Raw genomic sequence first — 14,011 nt, forward strand, 5'->3', positions numbered from 1 at the left:
TTCACATATTTGTTAAATTTATTCCTAGGTATTTTATTCTTTTTGTTGCAATTGCAAAAGGAATTATTTTTCCACTTCTTTTTCTGATACTTCATTATTGTTGAATGTTATGGATTTTTGAACATTGATTTTGTATCCAGAGACTTTACTGCATTTGCTTATTGTTTCTAGTAGTGTTCTTGTAGAGTCTTTACGGTTTTCTACATAGAGAATCATGTCATCAGCAAATAGTGACAGTTTGACTTCTTTATTTCCTTTTTGGATGTCTTTTACATCTTTCTCTTGTCTGATTGCACTCGCTAGGACCTCCAATGTTATATTGAATAAGAGTGGCGATAGTGGACAGCCTCACTTTGTTCCTGATCTTAGAGGGAAGGTTTTTAGTATTTCACCATTAAGTGTAAAGTTGGCTGAGGGTTTGTCATATATGGCCTTTATTATGTTAACATGCTTTCCTTCTATACTGATTTTGTTAAGTGTTTTCATCGTAAATGGATGCCGTATCTTGTCAAAGGCTTTTTCTGCATCTATCAATATGATCATATGATTATTTTTTAATTCGTTTATGTATTGTATCACATTAATCGATTTGTTGAACCATCCCTGTACCCCTGGGATGAAGCCCATTTAATCGTGGTGCATAATCTTTTGAATATGTTGCTGTATTTGGTTCACTAGTATCTTATTTAGGATTTTTGCATCTGTGTTCATGAGAGATATTGGTCTGTAGTTTTCTTTTTCTCTGTGTTATTATTACAAGGTTTTGGTATCAGGGTAATATTGGCCTCATAAAATGAGTTGGAAAGTTTTGCCTCCTTTTCAATTATTTGAAAGAGTTTGAGGAGAATAGGTATTAAATCTGAATGTTTGGTAGAATTCACTGGTGAAACCATCTGGTCCTGAACTTTTACTTTTTGGTAGGTTTTTAAAGATTGTTTCAATTTCCATACTGCTGATTAGTCTATTTAGATTTTTCAGATCTTCTTGATTCAGTCTAAGAAGGTTGTATTTTTCTAAGTACTGGTCCATTTCTTCTTCATTTTAAATTTGGCATTATATACTCTTTCACAGTGTTCTTGTATGATCCTTTGTATTTCTGCAGTGTCTGTCATAATTTTCCCTCTTTCATCCCTGATTTTGTGTATTTGTGTCCTTTTTCCTTTTTCTTTAGTGAATCTAGCCAGGGGTTTGTCAATTTTATTAGCCTTCTCAAAGAACATGCTCTTTGTTGCATTTCTTTTTTCTTTTTCTTTCTTTCTTTCTTTTTTTTTTTTTTTTTTGGTTTGCAATTTCATTTATTTCTGCTCTAATTTTGACTATTTCTTTCCTTCTGCTGACTTTAGGCTTCATTTGTTCTTCCTTTTCTAGTTTTTTTAACATGAAGCGTTAGGTTGTTTATTTGGGCTCATTCTTGGTTTGTAATGATATGAACTTTCCTCTTATGACTGCGTTTGCATTGTCCCAAAAGTTTTGATTTGATGTACTATCATTATCATTCATTTCTATGTATCTCTTGATCTCTCTTTTTATTTCTTCTCTGACTCAGTTATTCTTCAATAGCATGTTGTTTAATCTCCATGTATTTGTGGTTCTTCCTGATTTCTTTTTGCAGTTGATTCTAGTTTCAAAGCATTATGATCAGAGAATATAGTTGGTATATTTCAACCCTTTTATATTTGTTGAGGTTATTTCTGTGTCCCAATATGTGGTCAATTCTTGGGAATGTTCCATGTGCACTAGAGAAGAACATATAAGCAGCTGTTTTGGGATGGAAGGCTCTGTAAATGTCAATTATGTCCAGTTGGTCTAAAGTGCTATTTAAGGATGTTATTTCCTTATTGATTTTCTGTTTGGATGATCTGTCCATATCCGACAGTGGGGTATTTAGTTCCCCTACTATTTTGGTTGGCTTTTGTGGGTTTTGCCTCTGATTCTTCTTCTCTTATGTTATATACTTCAGTTCTGACTCTATGGTGTGTGGTTACCATTACAAATATGAAAAAGATAGTTATATATAAACAGTTGTCCATTTTCTTCTGTGTGTATGCCTTATCTCCTTCCCCTTTGCAAATTTGGAGCTTCGAATCCTCCCCTTTTCAGTCATCGTTGTCTCAATTTGTTTCTATGTGTGCCGAATGTTCATTACTACCTTGTTATAGCAATTCTCTTATTATTACTTAAGCTTATAATGCCCTGTTCTTGCAAAGATTGCATTCCTCTGCTTCTATTTGCTTGATAGTCACTTTACTCCTAATTATGTATTTTTTGTTGTTGTCATTTTGTTTTAGGTGAGCTAACCCCTTTCAGAATTGCCGGTAGTTCAGACCTTGTAGTGGAGAATTCCCTAAATTTTTGTGTGTCTGAAAAGGTCTTAATTTCTACTTCATATCTAAAGGAGAGCTTAGCTGGATACATTATTCTAGGCTGGTAGGTCCTTTCGTTTAATAGTTTAAATATCTGATTCCATTCCTTTCTGGCTTGTAAGGTCTGTGCTGAGAAGTCTGATAATAATCTAATGGGTTTTAATTTGTATGTTACCATTTTCTTCTCCCTGGCTGCCCCGAGAATTCTGTCTTTGTTATTGATTTTTGATAACTTTAATACAATGTGTCTTGCTGAAGGCCTTTTTTTTCAGTTGAGATAATTGGGTGTTCTGTTGACTTCTTGAATTTCAAGTTCCAGTTCATTCCTTAGATTTGGGAAATTCTCATTCACTATTTGTCTGAAAATGCTGTCTAGTCCTTGCTTCTTTTCCTCACCTTAGGTAATGCCCATTATTCTTGTTTCCTCTCCTGATGGTATCAGCTAGTTCTTGTATTTCTCTTTCATTATTTTTCATTCTTCTGTGTTTCTCTCTTCCTTTCTGATTTATTTCTATATTTCTGTCTTTGATATCACTGATTCTTTCCTCCATTTGGTCGACTCTATTTCCCAAGCTTGCTATTTCATTTTTCAACTTTTGCATTTTTTTAAATCTCCATTAGTTCCATTTGGTTCTTTTTGCGGGTTTCAATCTCCTTGTTCTGGTCATCTAGCTGTTTTTTTGTTTGTTTTTGCAATTTCTGAAATGTCGATTTGAGTTGTTTTATCTCTCATCTAGTTTTTTCAGAAGTACTATCCTGAATTCTCTGTCACTAAGTTGCATATTTCTATGTCTATAAGTTTATTTTCTGGAGATTTTTCTCTTTCTTTCTGAGATGCCTTGTCACCTTGGTTGTTCATGGTGTTTAATGGACTATTTCTCTGCCTGGGCATTAGTGGAAGTGTATTATGTTGTTTATCCAGAAAGATTTATTATATAAAGGTCTCTCTTTAGCCTGCTGCAAGGAAGGTGCTTTTCTTTTGGTTTCAAGTAGGTGGCATCTAAGCCTTTTGTATCCTGCTTTATAAAGAGCCTAACGTCTTTTCTTGTAGATTTTAATCACACTTGCTACTCTGTTTCAGTCCCTGTCAGTGTTAGCAAGTTTTGGTAGTGTTTACTCAGATTCCCCTGGTGAAAAGTCTCAGAGAGTATGCGGGAAGGGGCCCTCTGGGCTGGGAGTTTGTGGCTGTGGCTCAACCTCGGTTTTGCAACTAGGACAATAAAAATCAATTGTCGTTTCTCTGCTGTCCAGTTCTGCCTCTCTGCTTTCTGCCCCAATGACTGTGCCCTGCTGCAGGCTGCGTAGAAAAGTCCCGACACTTCCACACAGGCTGATCAGTGAAGTCGCTGCACCTTCACCTCTCCCCCTCCTCCTGCAAGGAGCTCCAGAGGCTGCCAGAGGCAGCTTCTTTATTTGTCCCAGTCCACTCCCTGACACCTGGGGTTCTGACCTGTGGTAGGTCTTATGCGCAGATCCCATGCTCAGATGTGCTGATATGCAGTTTGGGTGTATTTTGTTCAGTTTTAGATGTTCAGCTTATTGTTGTTTCAAGGGGAGAGATCTGGGGACATCTCTCACTCTGCCATGTTTTCCCTAGTTTGTTTTTGCATTTAGCAACTAGGCTATGCCAAATTCAACAGAACAGTTTTTGGCCATAGGTCCTTATTTTTCCCAAATCATCTGTTTATTCAGCCACCCCTTTATTGAATCGCTACTATAAACCAGGTACTATGGCTGACAATACAATGGTGAGCAGAGTTGGCTTTACTATGACAAATTCTTGCATGTTTATAACAGTAGTCTATTGACTGAAAGGAAGACTGGACTTCCCTTCCCTGTGCTGCACTGGAGAGAGATTCCAAATTACAGTGATCTATGATGAAAAGGGACTAAGCCATAGTAATTTTTGACCAAAGGCTAAGAAATCATGCATATCGATATCTCCTGTGGCCTTGAGTACCAAGTGACCTCCCCTTCTCTCCAATATTGTATGCTAAGTTAATATTTGCAGCTCTTACACTGGCCTATGTATAACTCATGTTTGATGAGCTTTCAGTAAGAAGAGATAGAAGAGCTGGAAGGGAGTTTCAAGACCAAGGGTACTCAACCTATTCTAGTCTCAGTGCAGCTGAGGGCGATAACACACACAAGGGCTCACTCCTGACAATGATGGGGTGGAAGTGGAGATAATTCGGAATCACATTCGTGGTGGGGGAGACAGGAAGGGCTAAATGTAATTTGAATAGCTGGGCCATTCCTAATATATACCCATCCAATTCCCAGAGAATCCCTGAGTGGAGAGGTAAAATATTCTGCCTGAGATTATACAAAGTCAAAACTAAACCCCAAATTCTTCAATTCCCAGTGTAATGTGCTTTCGACTGCACCAAACTATTAATTTCAATGAAACAAACCCAAGTTTTAGTAATAAAAGGTTATTTTGCAATGTCTCTGCTGGAAAACAGATCTCAGAAAAGGTTCTAACCAATCAATAAAGGCTCAATAATACCACTTGTTTTTGAAGCTTTGGTTTAAAAAACAAACGAAGAATTCAGAGATGATAATGAACGTTCCAGGAAACCACCCCCTCTCCCCACAAAGGACAAGAAACACAAGGAAAAAAAAAACCCCACCAATGTAAAGAAAAGCACAGGGTTGGGGGCAGGGGGAGTATTGCAAATAACAGGCTATTATCAAAATGCTACAATACCTGCCATTTGGTTCACTGTTTTTGAGTAGAGGCAAAAAGAAAATGCATCAAGGCATAGGAAAGCTAGGTTTCAGTGTTGGTTGTTTCCCTAGCTTCTGGGTATTTTCTCATCTGTAAAATGAAGATGATTTCTGCCTTCTTAAAAGTTACAGTGTGGTAGAACTATGCCATTGTAGAACCCATGTCTCTTGACAATTGAATCAGTAGTCTTTATATTCTTGACCAGGGATTCTTAACCTTTTGGGGAGTCACAGATACCTTTGAGAATCTGACAAAAGCTACACAAGCCTCTTCCTGGAAAAATATACATACAGATTTCCACATTTAATTTCAGGTAATCAATAGAACCGTGAGGCTGGAGCCGCCCATTCCAAAGTAAAGAGTTCTCACACTTTATCAAACTTGCTGACAGGTGACTTGGGGGCTTGGTAGTGTAACAGGCTATGGAAACAGAAAGCAGCAGTAAAATCCGTGTAATTAATTCATTATAGTTGGTATGGTAAATCAGAACACTGGGGTTATGTAGTTAAGTCAAGGTTATGAAGTAAAATGCAGATTTATCTTGAATCTCATAGAACCTCACTGAGATTGTGATACTTAAGAATGTAATTTTTTTTCACTGCTTCATTTACCTATTTCTTCCATCTTACATTCTCAGTTAAGCTTTACAATTAAAACTGTCATCTTCCTTAAGTTTATTTTGGAAGAAACTTTAAAACTTGCTGGCCTTGTACCAGCTTCAACTCAATCAGCTTTCCCTATAGGGAACAGGTAACAATCTGATCCATATCCGAGGCGATTAGTATTCTTAGTTTATACAAATAAGTGATTTAAATATTGTTAACAAGTCACTTGATTTAAAATGCCAACAGCCTACAAATTACTGGAGGTTTGGGACCATTTGTATTATTAAAGAAATAGGATGAATTTTCTTTTTACATCAGAAAGTTTATTACCTCAGACAACTTTAATCATGCTAAAAAATGGAAAGAAATTATTTCCCCTATTATCAATTCTATCCCTGATATTCAATAAACAAAGTTTAGTTCCATTAAGAGGCCACTTCCCTGATTAATATTTGTAAGGATCACCACTCAAAATATTTATGTAAAAAGGGTTTGCATATTAACACCAGTTTGTTGACAATACTCATTTTAGCTACTGGTTATTAAGCCTCTGACCCAAAATTAAAGAAAGTTTGTGGGCTCACTTACTTTAAGCAACATTTGCAGCATAAAATTCAAATTAAAAAACTAATTCGAAGAGTCACTTGGAGGTCATTGGATTTTATGACTAGCAATCATTTAGGATATTTCCTTAAATTGAGATCAAGTTTATACTTATTAATTTCCTTTTATTCTACATTTAATTAGCAATTCAGAAGATTACTATTTTAAAGATTTTAGCTGCAGGTCAAGCCTCACTAATTTTATTGACGTCAGAGTTACTAGAAACTGAAAAATGTCTTTTGAAGGAAGGACTTTAAGGCTTAAGTGGGAGTTTGACTGATTTGAAAGAAAAATTAGGAGATTCAACAATTTGTTTTCAGTTTCTGAAATACAGATCAAAATACATTGTTACATTGCATGTTAACAAGCATGACATTCCTTTTACAGGATGACTTAATATAGGTACTTTAAAACTTCTTTTTAAAAACAGTACATTTCATGGAGGGAAACAGCTCATTAATAAGATACATAGGCTATCATTTTTTTTTATTATTTTAGTGTTTATGAATGACCAACTTGGATAGCAGGCCCTCCAACTGAAAATTTGGTCCTCTAAAATATGTAAGTATTCCTTGTAACAAAAATAAATGTACTGTTGAAAAAACAGAAATATTTGGTACAGGCCTCTTGGTGAACTTGAAAAATGAGTTAGGATGTGTTTCAACTGTACAGAAGGAATATTCTAGAATCTACCTAACAACATTTGGCAGGACAACTGGCCTGATATTGGGGTTGTTCTGCCTCAGAGGGAGACAGAAGGTGTGGGGATGAGGTGCTGGAGACTCATAACAGCCATAGAATTATTAACCAAAATTCAAATATGGAATAATATGCAACACAGTAAAACAATCTCAACAGTTATTCAATGCCTGGAAAGCAAACTGTAAGCTTAGAACGAATACCTCAGCAAGAACAATATTCAAAATATTTATAAGACTTTGAAGGTGAAAAAACTTCATTATTCATAGATGATATCTCGTGCGTAAGTACATTAGTTTATAGGACACTGGGGACAACCACAAAACATACAAAGAATAAATCCAAGTTGCTTAACCTTCCACCATTCTCTTGAGTGTTAAACTCAGACCACCTTTGGCCACTTGCAGCGGTGTCTTTTCTTCTTTATTTTCAATGTAAATACTTGCTCCTTGGGACACCAGCAGTTTTGCTTCTTCTACTCTCTCCTCGTCACAGGCTAAGTGTCTGAAATCGAGGACCACAAAGACCAATAAATCAATACTAATTCTCTGTAATGGCTAGGGTTTCCTGATTGGTACTCTAAAATGCATATTATTAGGTCGTATAATATTGGGAAGTTATTTATTAGAAAAGGAAAATCAATTTGTGTGGGGAAGAGTGTTTGTAAGTTAAAATTCAGTGAAATAGCTTTATAATACTAGATCATAAATCATAACTCTGGTTCTACTGCAATAGAAAAAGAGATCTAAATGCCAGTCTAATAAATAATTTTATTTTATTGAGATTTAAAGTAATTAACACCAAACACATGTAATCATTCAGGGTTAGAATTTAGAAATGCCCCAATTCAGAATCTACTAGTAGGAATTTGTATGGTTTACATTTTGGGAAAATCAGTTTAAAATAGTTTATATCATTTGATCCTTATATGCACCTTGTAAGTTAGCAAGCTATTATTATCATTTTACAGTTGAAATTGTGACATAGTTTAAAGTCCTTGCCTATGATGATATGGCTGAGCAGCAACGGAAGGAAGGATCCTTGTTAGGCACTTAGTCTGTCAGGCAGGGTATTAGACACTTCACATGTTATTTTATTTAAACCTCACAACAATCTACTGAGGAAGGAATTATTATCGTTACATTATAGATGAGGAAATCAAGACTCAGGAGGGTTAAGTAACTTCTCTCAGTTACTTAATGTAAGTAGTATTTAAAATAGAGTTTGTAACTTCTAAGCTCTTCCCAGAACCCTATCTATGCTGCCTACTTAGATTTCTCCAGGCTACCTTGCCTTTCTTGCTCTGGAGAAAAGAGCAAGAATATGCCAGTCTTTCTAAATGAAGTCATACAGAACTACAGAAAAGATTTTTAAAACGAAGAGTTAAGAAAACAATATTTTTAAAAAGTTGGTTTAAAGTCAAATAAGAAAAGGCTGAATCTCACTTTGAACTAAAAAGAAGACTCACAGAATTTCTGGTTAAAAAAATGTCACCATTCCATAAAGAAGAGAAAACATCAAGGTGGAAGATGGCTTCAGGCCACACACATAATTCAATTCTAAATGGATCTGAGTTAAATGAAAAACAATAACAATAACTCTCAAATAAAGCCCATGCTACAATAAAATAATAGGTGAATATTCAACTAATTTCAGGGTGAGGAAAGACTTTCTAGTCATGAAGGAAGATGAACAGGTTTGACTATATAGAAGTTGAAAACTTATTTTAAAATATCACGAACAACATGAAAAGACACACTGAGGAAACATTTTCTACTACCATAACTAAAGATTAATATTTTTACTATGTCAAGTCAAGGGTACTTAAAAAATAAGTAAAATAAATTGTTTCCTCAAAAGGAAACAGAAAAGGACACAAAAAGTTACAATTAAGAAATGTAGTCATAGGCATTAAAAAATGTTTAACTTCACTGATAATAAAGTTAATTAAAACTATAAAATACCATTTTTCATACAATGAAAGGATATTTTCAGTGTTGATGAGAGGGTAATAGGCACTTGCAACTGCTGTTGGGAGGGTACAATGATGTAACTCCTCTGTAAGCAATTCGGCAATATATACCAATAGTCTAAAATGTGTGTATTGGTTGACCCAGCAATTCTAGTTCTAGAAGTCTAAACTAAGGCATAATCAGGAATTTGGCCAAAACTTTTTGTACAAAGTTGGTCAATGTAGCATTATTTATAATAGTGGAAAACTAAAAAAAAAATTAACTATACAATAATATAGGAATGATTAAATTGTGGAACATCCATAAAATGGAATTATACAACCATTCCAAAATGTTTAAAATATATTTAGTAACATTGGAAAATGCTCATGATATATTATGAGATGAACAGAATAAGATATAAAACTACACACACAGTATGATCCAAATTTTACCAAAAAATGTAAAATATGTAGTTGCATACAAAAGACTGAGAGCTGGAAGGAAATACATAAAAATGTTAACACTGGTTATTTCCGAGTGGCAAGATGATAAACATTTTTAATTTTTTTTTAATGCCTACAGCACCTGGTCTTCCTAGGTGGTCTCCCATCCAAGTACTAACCAGACCCGACCCTGCTTAGCTTCTGAGATCAGATGAGATTGAGCATGTTCAGGGTGGCATGGCCGTGGACTGCATTTTTAATTTTTATCTTTATGTTTTTGTGTACTTTCAAATGTTTTTGCTATAAACATGTATTATGTTTATTAGCAGAATAAAAAAAGAATGATGTGTAAGAATTAGTGCAAGAAGGCTAATGTCAGGTAGAATACAAATGACTGCTACTTGTCACTTACAGAGGTGTGTTACCCTCAGTGTCTTGGATGTTTGTGGATGCTTTGTAGTACAGAAGGATATGAATCATCTTCAAGTTACCCTTGGCTGCTGCTCGGTGCATTGCTGTAGCCTCGTAATGGTCCTTAGCATCTGGATTAGCCCCACCTTCCAGTAACATGACAGCGATCTGGAAAAACAGAGAAGAAAACAAAGCAGAGATATATTTGTGTTTGCATATAGGTTTAGAACTCAAAAGAAGTTGCCTAGGAATAAAACTCTACCTCATGTCTGTTTTTGGAAGCTGCATAATGTAGGGGAGTACAGCCATTTTGATTGACAGCATTCACTTGAGCACCTCTTCCCAGAAGGGCTTTTACAATCTCATCCCGGCCAGCAGAAGCAGCAATATGAAGAGGAGACCAACCTGCCTGTAAAAGATGTCGGCAGTACAAAAACCAGGAGAGAAAGGCATAGGGATTAATGCTAACATTTAGCCAGGGTTTACAGAGAGCATTCGTTCTTTTCTCCTCATTAAGCACTGCAGAAAATTTGGAAAGCAGATGTATACAAAAGAAAAGAAAAACCACCCATAATACCATAACACAGATAATGATACATAATTCTAATTCTAATGTGTTTTCAAATTGGGATCATAGGATATAAAGTTCTACGAGTTGTATTTGCCACCATTTCTACTTACCATTTTGTTGTGAGAATTTTCCTATGTCATTCTTTGGAATTCAATAACTTTATTGGTTGCATATTATTTTATCATATGGATATACTACTGCATCCAACTGTTCTTACATTGTTTTTTTATGTCTTTGCTATTATAAATATCATTTCAGTGATCATCCTTGAAAAGGAATCTTTGCCTGCAAAAAAGTTTTCATCCTTATTCTTTACAAGTCTTATCCTAATATAACCGATACCATTACGATAAATAACAAAAATATATATCTAGGCTTTCATTATTCAGGCAATATTCACCAAAATATTTCCAACATAATAAGAAGGGTCTGTAGTCTCTTAGAGACCTTCTAAGGAAACAGTTTATTCATCGTACTGCTTGGGGTAGCATTCAGCCTAGTCACAGAGGTCATCATAATAAGCTTTGATCTGTATGTTTACCTTAAAATGCAGGGTACGAATGGCAAAACTGATATTTTAAAGTAATGCAACCACTAGTCCTGTGCTTGGTCGCCAGGGCCATACTGTAACTTCTTAGCCATAAAGGTTATAATTTTGTTTGTGAGCTTAATACTCAGGCTTTGGTAAACACTAGTCTGGACTCTAAAGATAACTGGAAATTTATCAACTCTGCCTAGTACTTACATCATCTTTATCATTCACTGGCACTCCAAGCTGCAGTAAGAATTCAACAATTTCTGTATGTCCGGCTGAGCATGCCCAATGCAATGCGGTTCTGCTGTCCTACATGGGAGAGAAACAATCAGGTCAATATTCTTGAAGAGAAGTAGAAGAACTAAGGCAAGAAAGCAGAAAAAAGTAATACTGAGGGCTACAAACCTGTAGTTTGGAAATAAGAAATGGAGAGCACTGGATCCTCAGGTAGGTAACCTTAAACCATATTATTACTAGTAAAAGAGAGGCCAAGGTTTTACTAACATGGGGAAAATACACAGATGAATGTAAATAATTCTGAGTAAAATACAGCCATGAAAGCAACAGAATAAGAAACTAATTTCATTGTTTTGGCAGAAATAGAGCTTTGGCTGTTTGCTATTGCATTATTCATATACTTTTATGTCAAGCACTGTGCTTGGAGTTTTACATGAATATGATTTAATTCCCACAATTCTATACAGTGGCTATTATCCCTCATTACAGATGAGGAAACTAAGACTCCTCAGGGTAAGCAACTTCTCCAAGGTCACACAGCTAGTAAATGGCGAAGTAGGTACACAAATCCCTGTCTTTCTGACTCTGAAATTTCTAGATGCTCTAGAAAAAACAAATACATCTTATGGGGAAGAAATGTTAATAAAACTAGTTGAGATTATCTATATATCCATTTAAAAAATCACACACAGAATTAGAGAGCAACAATATTACATTGAAAAAACAAGCTAGAGTTTAGTCGTATTTCTCCAAGGGAACCCCTTTTTTTCAGTGATTGCTGTATTTCTCAGACATATGTAAAATAAAATGGTGTTTTGACCTTTATTACAAAAATTTTCAAACACACATAGAGGAGATATAATAGAAATCCATATGCCTATCACCTAGATTTAATAAATATTTTGCCATATTTGCTTTGTCGAATTTTTTCTTTGCAGGGTTTTAAAATAAATTCTAAATATCATGATTTTTCATCTCTAAATATTTCAATATCTAAAAAATAAGGATTCTTTCCAACATAGCTTTGAGACCATATTTACCCCTATTAAAATTAACAGTAACACTAAAAAAAAACAAATAAAAATAATTAAAAAAATGAACATTAATTCCTTTATAACATCTAATAACCAGTCTGTGTTCAAATTTCCCCAATTGTCCCCCAAATGTCTTTTTGTAGTTGGCTTGTTTCAATTAGGATCCATACAAGGTCTATAAATTGCATTTGGTTATGTTTCTAAGTTTCTTGATCGTGAATAGCTTCCCCCTTTTTATTCTACCGACTAGATGAAGAATGGTTAGAAGTATTTAATTTTAATTTAATATTACTAAATCAAGTTAAAGTATCAAATATTGACAGACCATAATGAAGAAAAACTAGGCAACGATAAAGCCATTTGCAGGTTGAGCAATAAAAGAAAGTTCCAGGAAAAAGGTCTCCTGCTGTCTAACTCTTTTCCCAAAGACGCAAAATAGATTTCTCAGTACGTGACACTGTTTCACTAGTGCTTAGCACAGTGCCTGTCAAATAAGAGGCAATCTATAAATTCTTGCTGACTTAGTAAGGGCACCGTGAATCTTTCTAGAAAGTCAGGGTGAAAGTATGAGGGTCCTTTGAGCAAGAGGGCAGAAACACTTCCCCAAAGTCCATTCGCCTTCGTTCCGCCTCTGCCTAGAATGCCCATTTACTCTTCAAGGAAATCACACTCATTCTTCAAGGTCTAACCTCCCTTGCAAAGCCTTTTCAATTACAACATTTGGCTTTTTAAAGATGAAAGCAGGTCCTCCCATTATATGTCCTGAAAGCATCAAGTAAACTTTTCTCCCGAGTTTTTAGCACAACTTGTAATCAGACATGCGATTTGGGATTACTTTATTAATGTTTGCTTCTTCCACTCAACTGTCCCCAACTCCTGGCAAACTGCCTGGCACATTTGATTCAATCTGTTTTACTGAATCAAATTATTTGTAAAAGTAAAGACATCTATTCAAAAAACAAACAAACAAACTAAAAAGCTTTCCTCCTTAGTGGTATCTCAAAGATTGGGCATTTCTGAGAAATGCAACACACGTCCAAAAATATCCAAAATTCAGCGATCTAAGTACTGGGCCAAAAAAAAAAATTGAGGTTTGCCAAGCTAGCTCCAGTAGCCCGGTTCGGAGTCCTGAAGTGACCCAGGGAGAGGATGGGGCGGTGAGGGCGGAGAACCGGCCTCAGCCTGGGCCGCGCGAGGCAGGCGGGTTGGGCTAAGTCACTGCCACCGCCTGCAGAGGCCCCAGCGCTACTTTACCTGGTCAGTTCTAGTAGCCAAAGATTTATCGGCCAGGATCTTCTCCTTCAATTCCTCCAGATTCCCGCTGTAGGCCAGATTGCAGACCGTAAGGTTAGACACACACCCCTCCATTTCGCTTTCCCAGGATCTCGGTGAAGTAAGACCATGGACAGCCTCGCGTTCCCGGCTCCGACTGCCAATCAAAAATGCCGATAGAACTCCACCAATCATCGATTTTCCCCGTTCCTTTGCAGGGCGCCTCTGGGAGTTGCAGTTCGAGCTTAGTTCCCGGCCAAGAGGCGCCTTTGCTGCTCTCACCGACTCGGCCTATAGCAGCGCGAAACTACAAGTCCCAGGAACCCTCTCGGCCACCGTAGTCAAGTGGCCGGTGGAATTGGCCCAGGATGACAGCTGGAGAATGGAGTCAGGTACTGGGAGCGGCTTCGTGTGGAACTGGGGTGGATGTTCGCCGTGGGGTATTGAGTCGGCCACGCGAAATGGGTGCAGAGTCATGGCAAGAGAGTTAGGGGTGCCTAAAGGTCTTGTCCCATGAGGGCCCTGACCTGCAGTGGCAGGCGGAAGGGACAA

At 36.4% G+C, this 14,011-nt stretch overlaps 2 protein-coding genes and 1 pseudogene across 5 annotated transcripts in view; 1 reads left to right on the plus strand and 2 right to left on the minus strand.

Annotated features, from left to right (window-relative positions):
* Positions 1-6,000: 6,000 nt before the first annotated feature.
* Positions 6,001-13,693, minus strand: PSMD10 (proteasome 26S subunit, non-ATPase 10). Of its 2 annotated transcripts, none has more exons than XM_016127587.2 (5): positions 13,442-13,693; positions 11,127-11,225; positions 10,073-10,219; positions 9,812-9,978; positions 6,001-7,505 (listed from the first exon to the last, which is right to left on the minus strand). In XM_016127587.2, the coding sequence occupies exons 1-5, from the start codon at positions 13,652-13,654 to the stop codon at positions 7,352-7,354; spliced, it is 780 nt and encodes a 259-aa protein (XP_015983073.1). In that variant the 5' UTR covers positions 13,655-13,693; the 3' UTR covers positions 6,001-7,351. The 2 variants fall into 2 exon arrangements, with proteins under 2 accessions (XP_015983073.1, XP_015983074.1); XM_016127588.2 differs by having other exon boundaries at positions 9,891-9,978; positions 13,442-13,688.
* LOC118608208 lies at positions 9,530-9,648 on the minus strand (annotated as a pseudogene).
* ATG4A (autophagy related 4A cysteine peptidase) overlaps positions 11,200-14,011 on the plus strand; it is a 56,983-nt gene continuing 54,171 nt past the window's right edge. For all 3 annotated transcript variants that reach the window (XM_016127585.2, XM_036227177.1, XM_016127584.2), the window contains exons 1-2: positions 11,200-11,363; positions 13,678-13,851. In XM_016127585.2, the coding sequence (XP_015983071.2) occupies positions 11,342-11,363; positions 13,678-13,851 (196 nt within the window). In that variant the 5' untranslated portion in view covers positions 11,200-11,341. The remainder of the gene's footprint in view (positions 11,364-13,677; positions 13,852-14,011) is intronic.

This window comes from Rousettus aegyptiacus, unplaced genomic scaffold (assembly GCF_014176215.1).
Source record: "Rousettus aegyptiacus isolate mRouAeg1 unplaced genomic scaffold, mRouAeg1.p scaffold_m13_p_9, whole genome shotgun sequence".
NCBI lineage: Eukaryota > Metazoa > Chordata > Mammalia > Chiroptera > Pteropodidae > Rousettus > Rousettus aegyptiacus.

Excerpts from the sequence above, each read along its gene's own strand:
- PSMD10 (XM_016127587.2), bottom strand. The coding sequence starts at position 13,654 with ATGATTGGTGGAGTTCTATCGGCATTTTTGATTGGCAGTCGGAGCCGG. Across the intron at positions 10,220-11,126 it reads CAGTGAATGATAAAGATGAT|GCAGGTTGGTCTCCTCTTCA; the intron begins GTAAGTACTAGG and ends CATCTTTTACAG. Across the intron at positions 9,979-10,072 it reads CTTCCAAAAACAGACATGAG|ATCGCTGTCATGTTACTGGA; the intron begins GTAGAGTTTTAT and ends CTGTTTTTCCAG.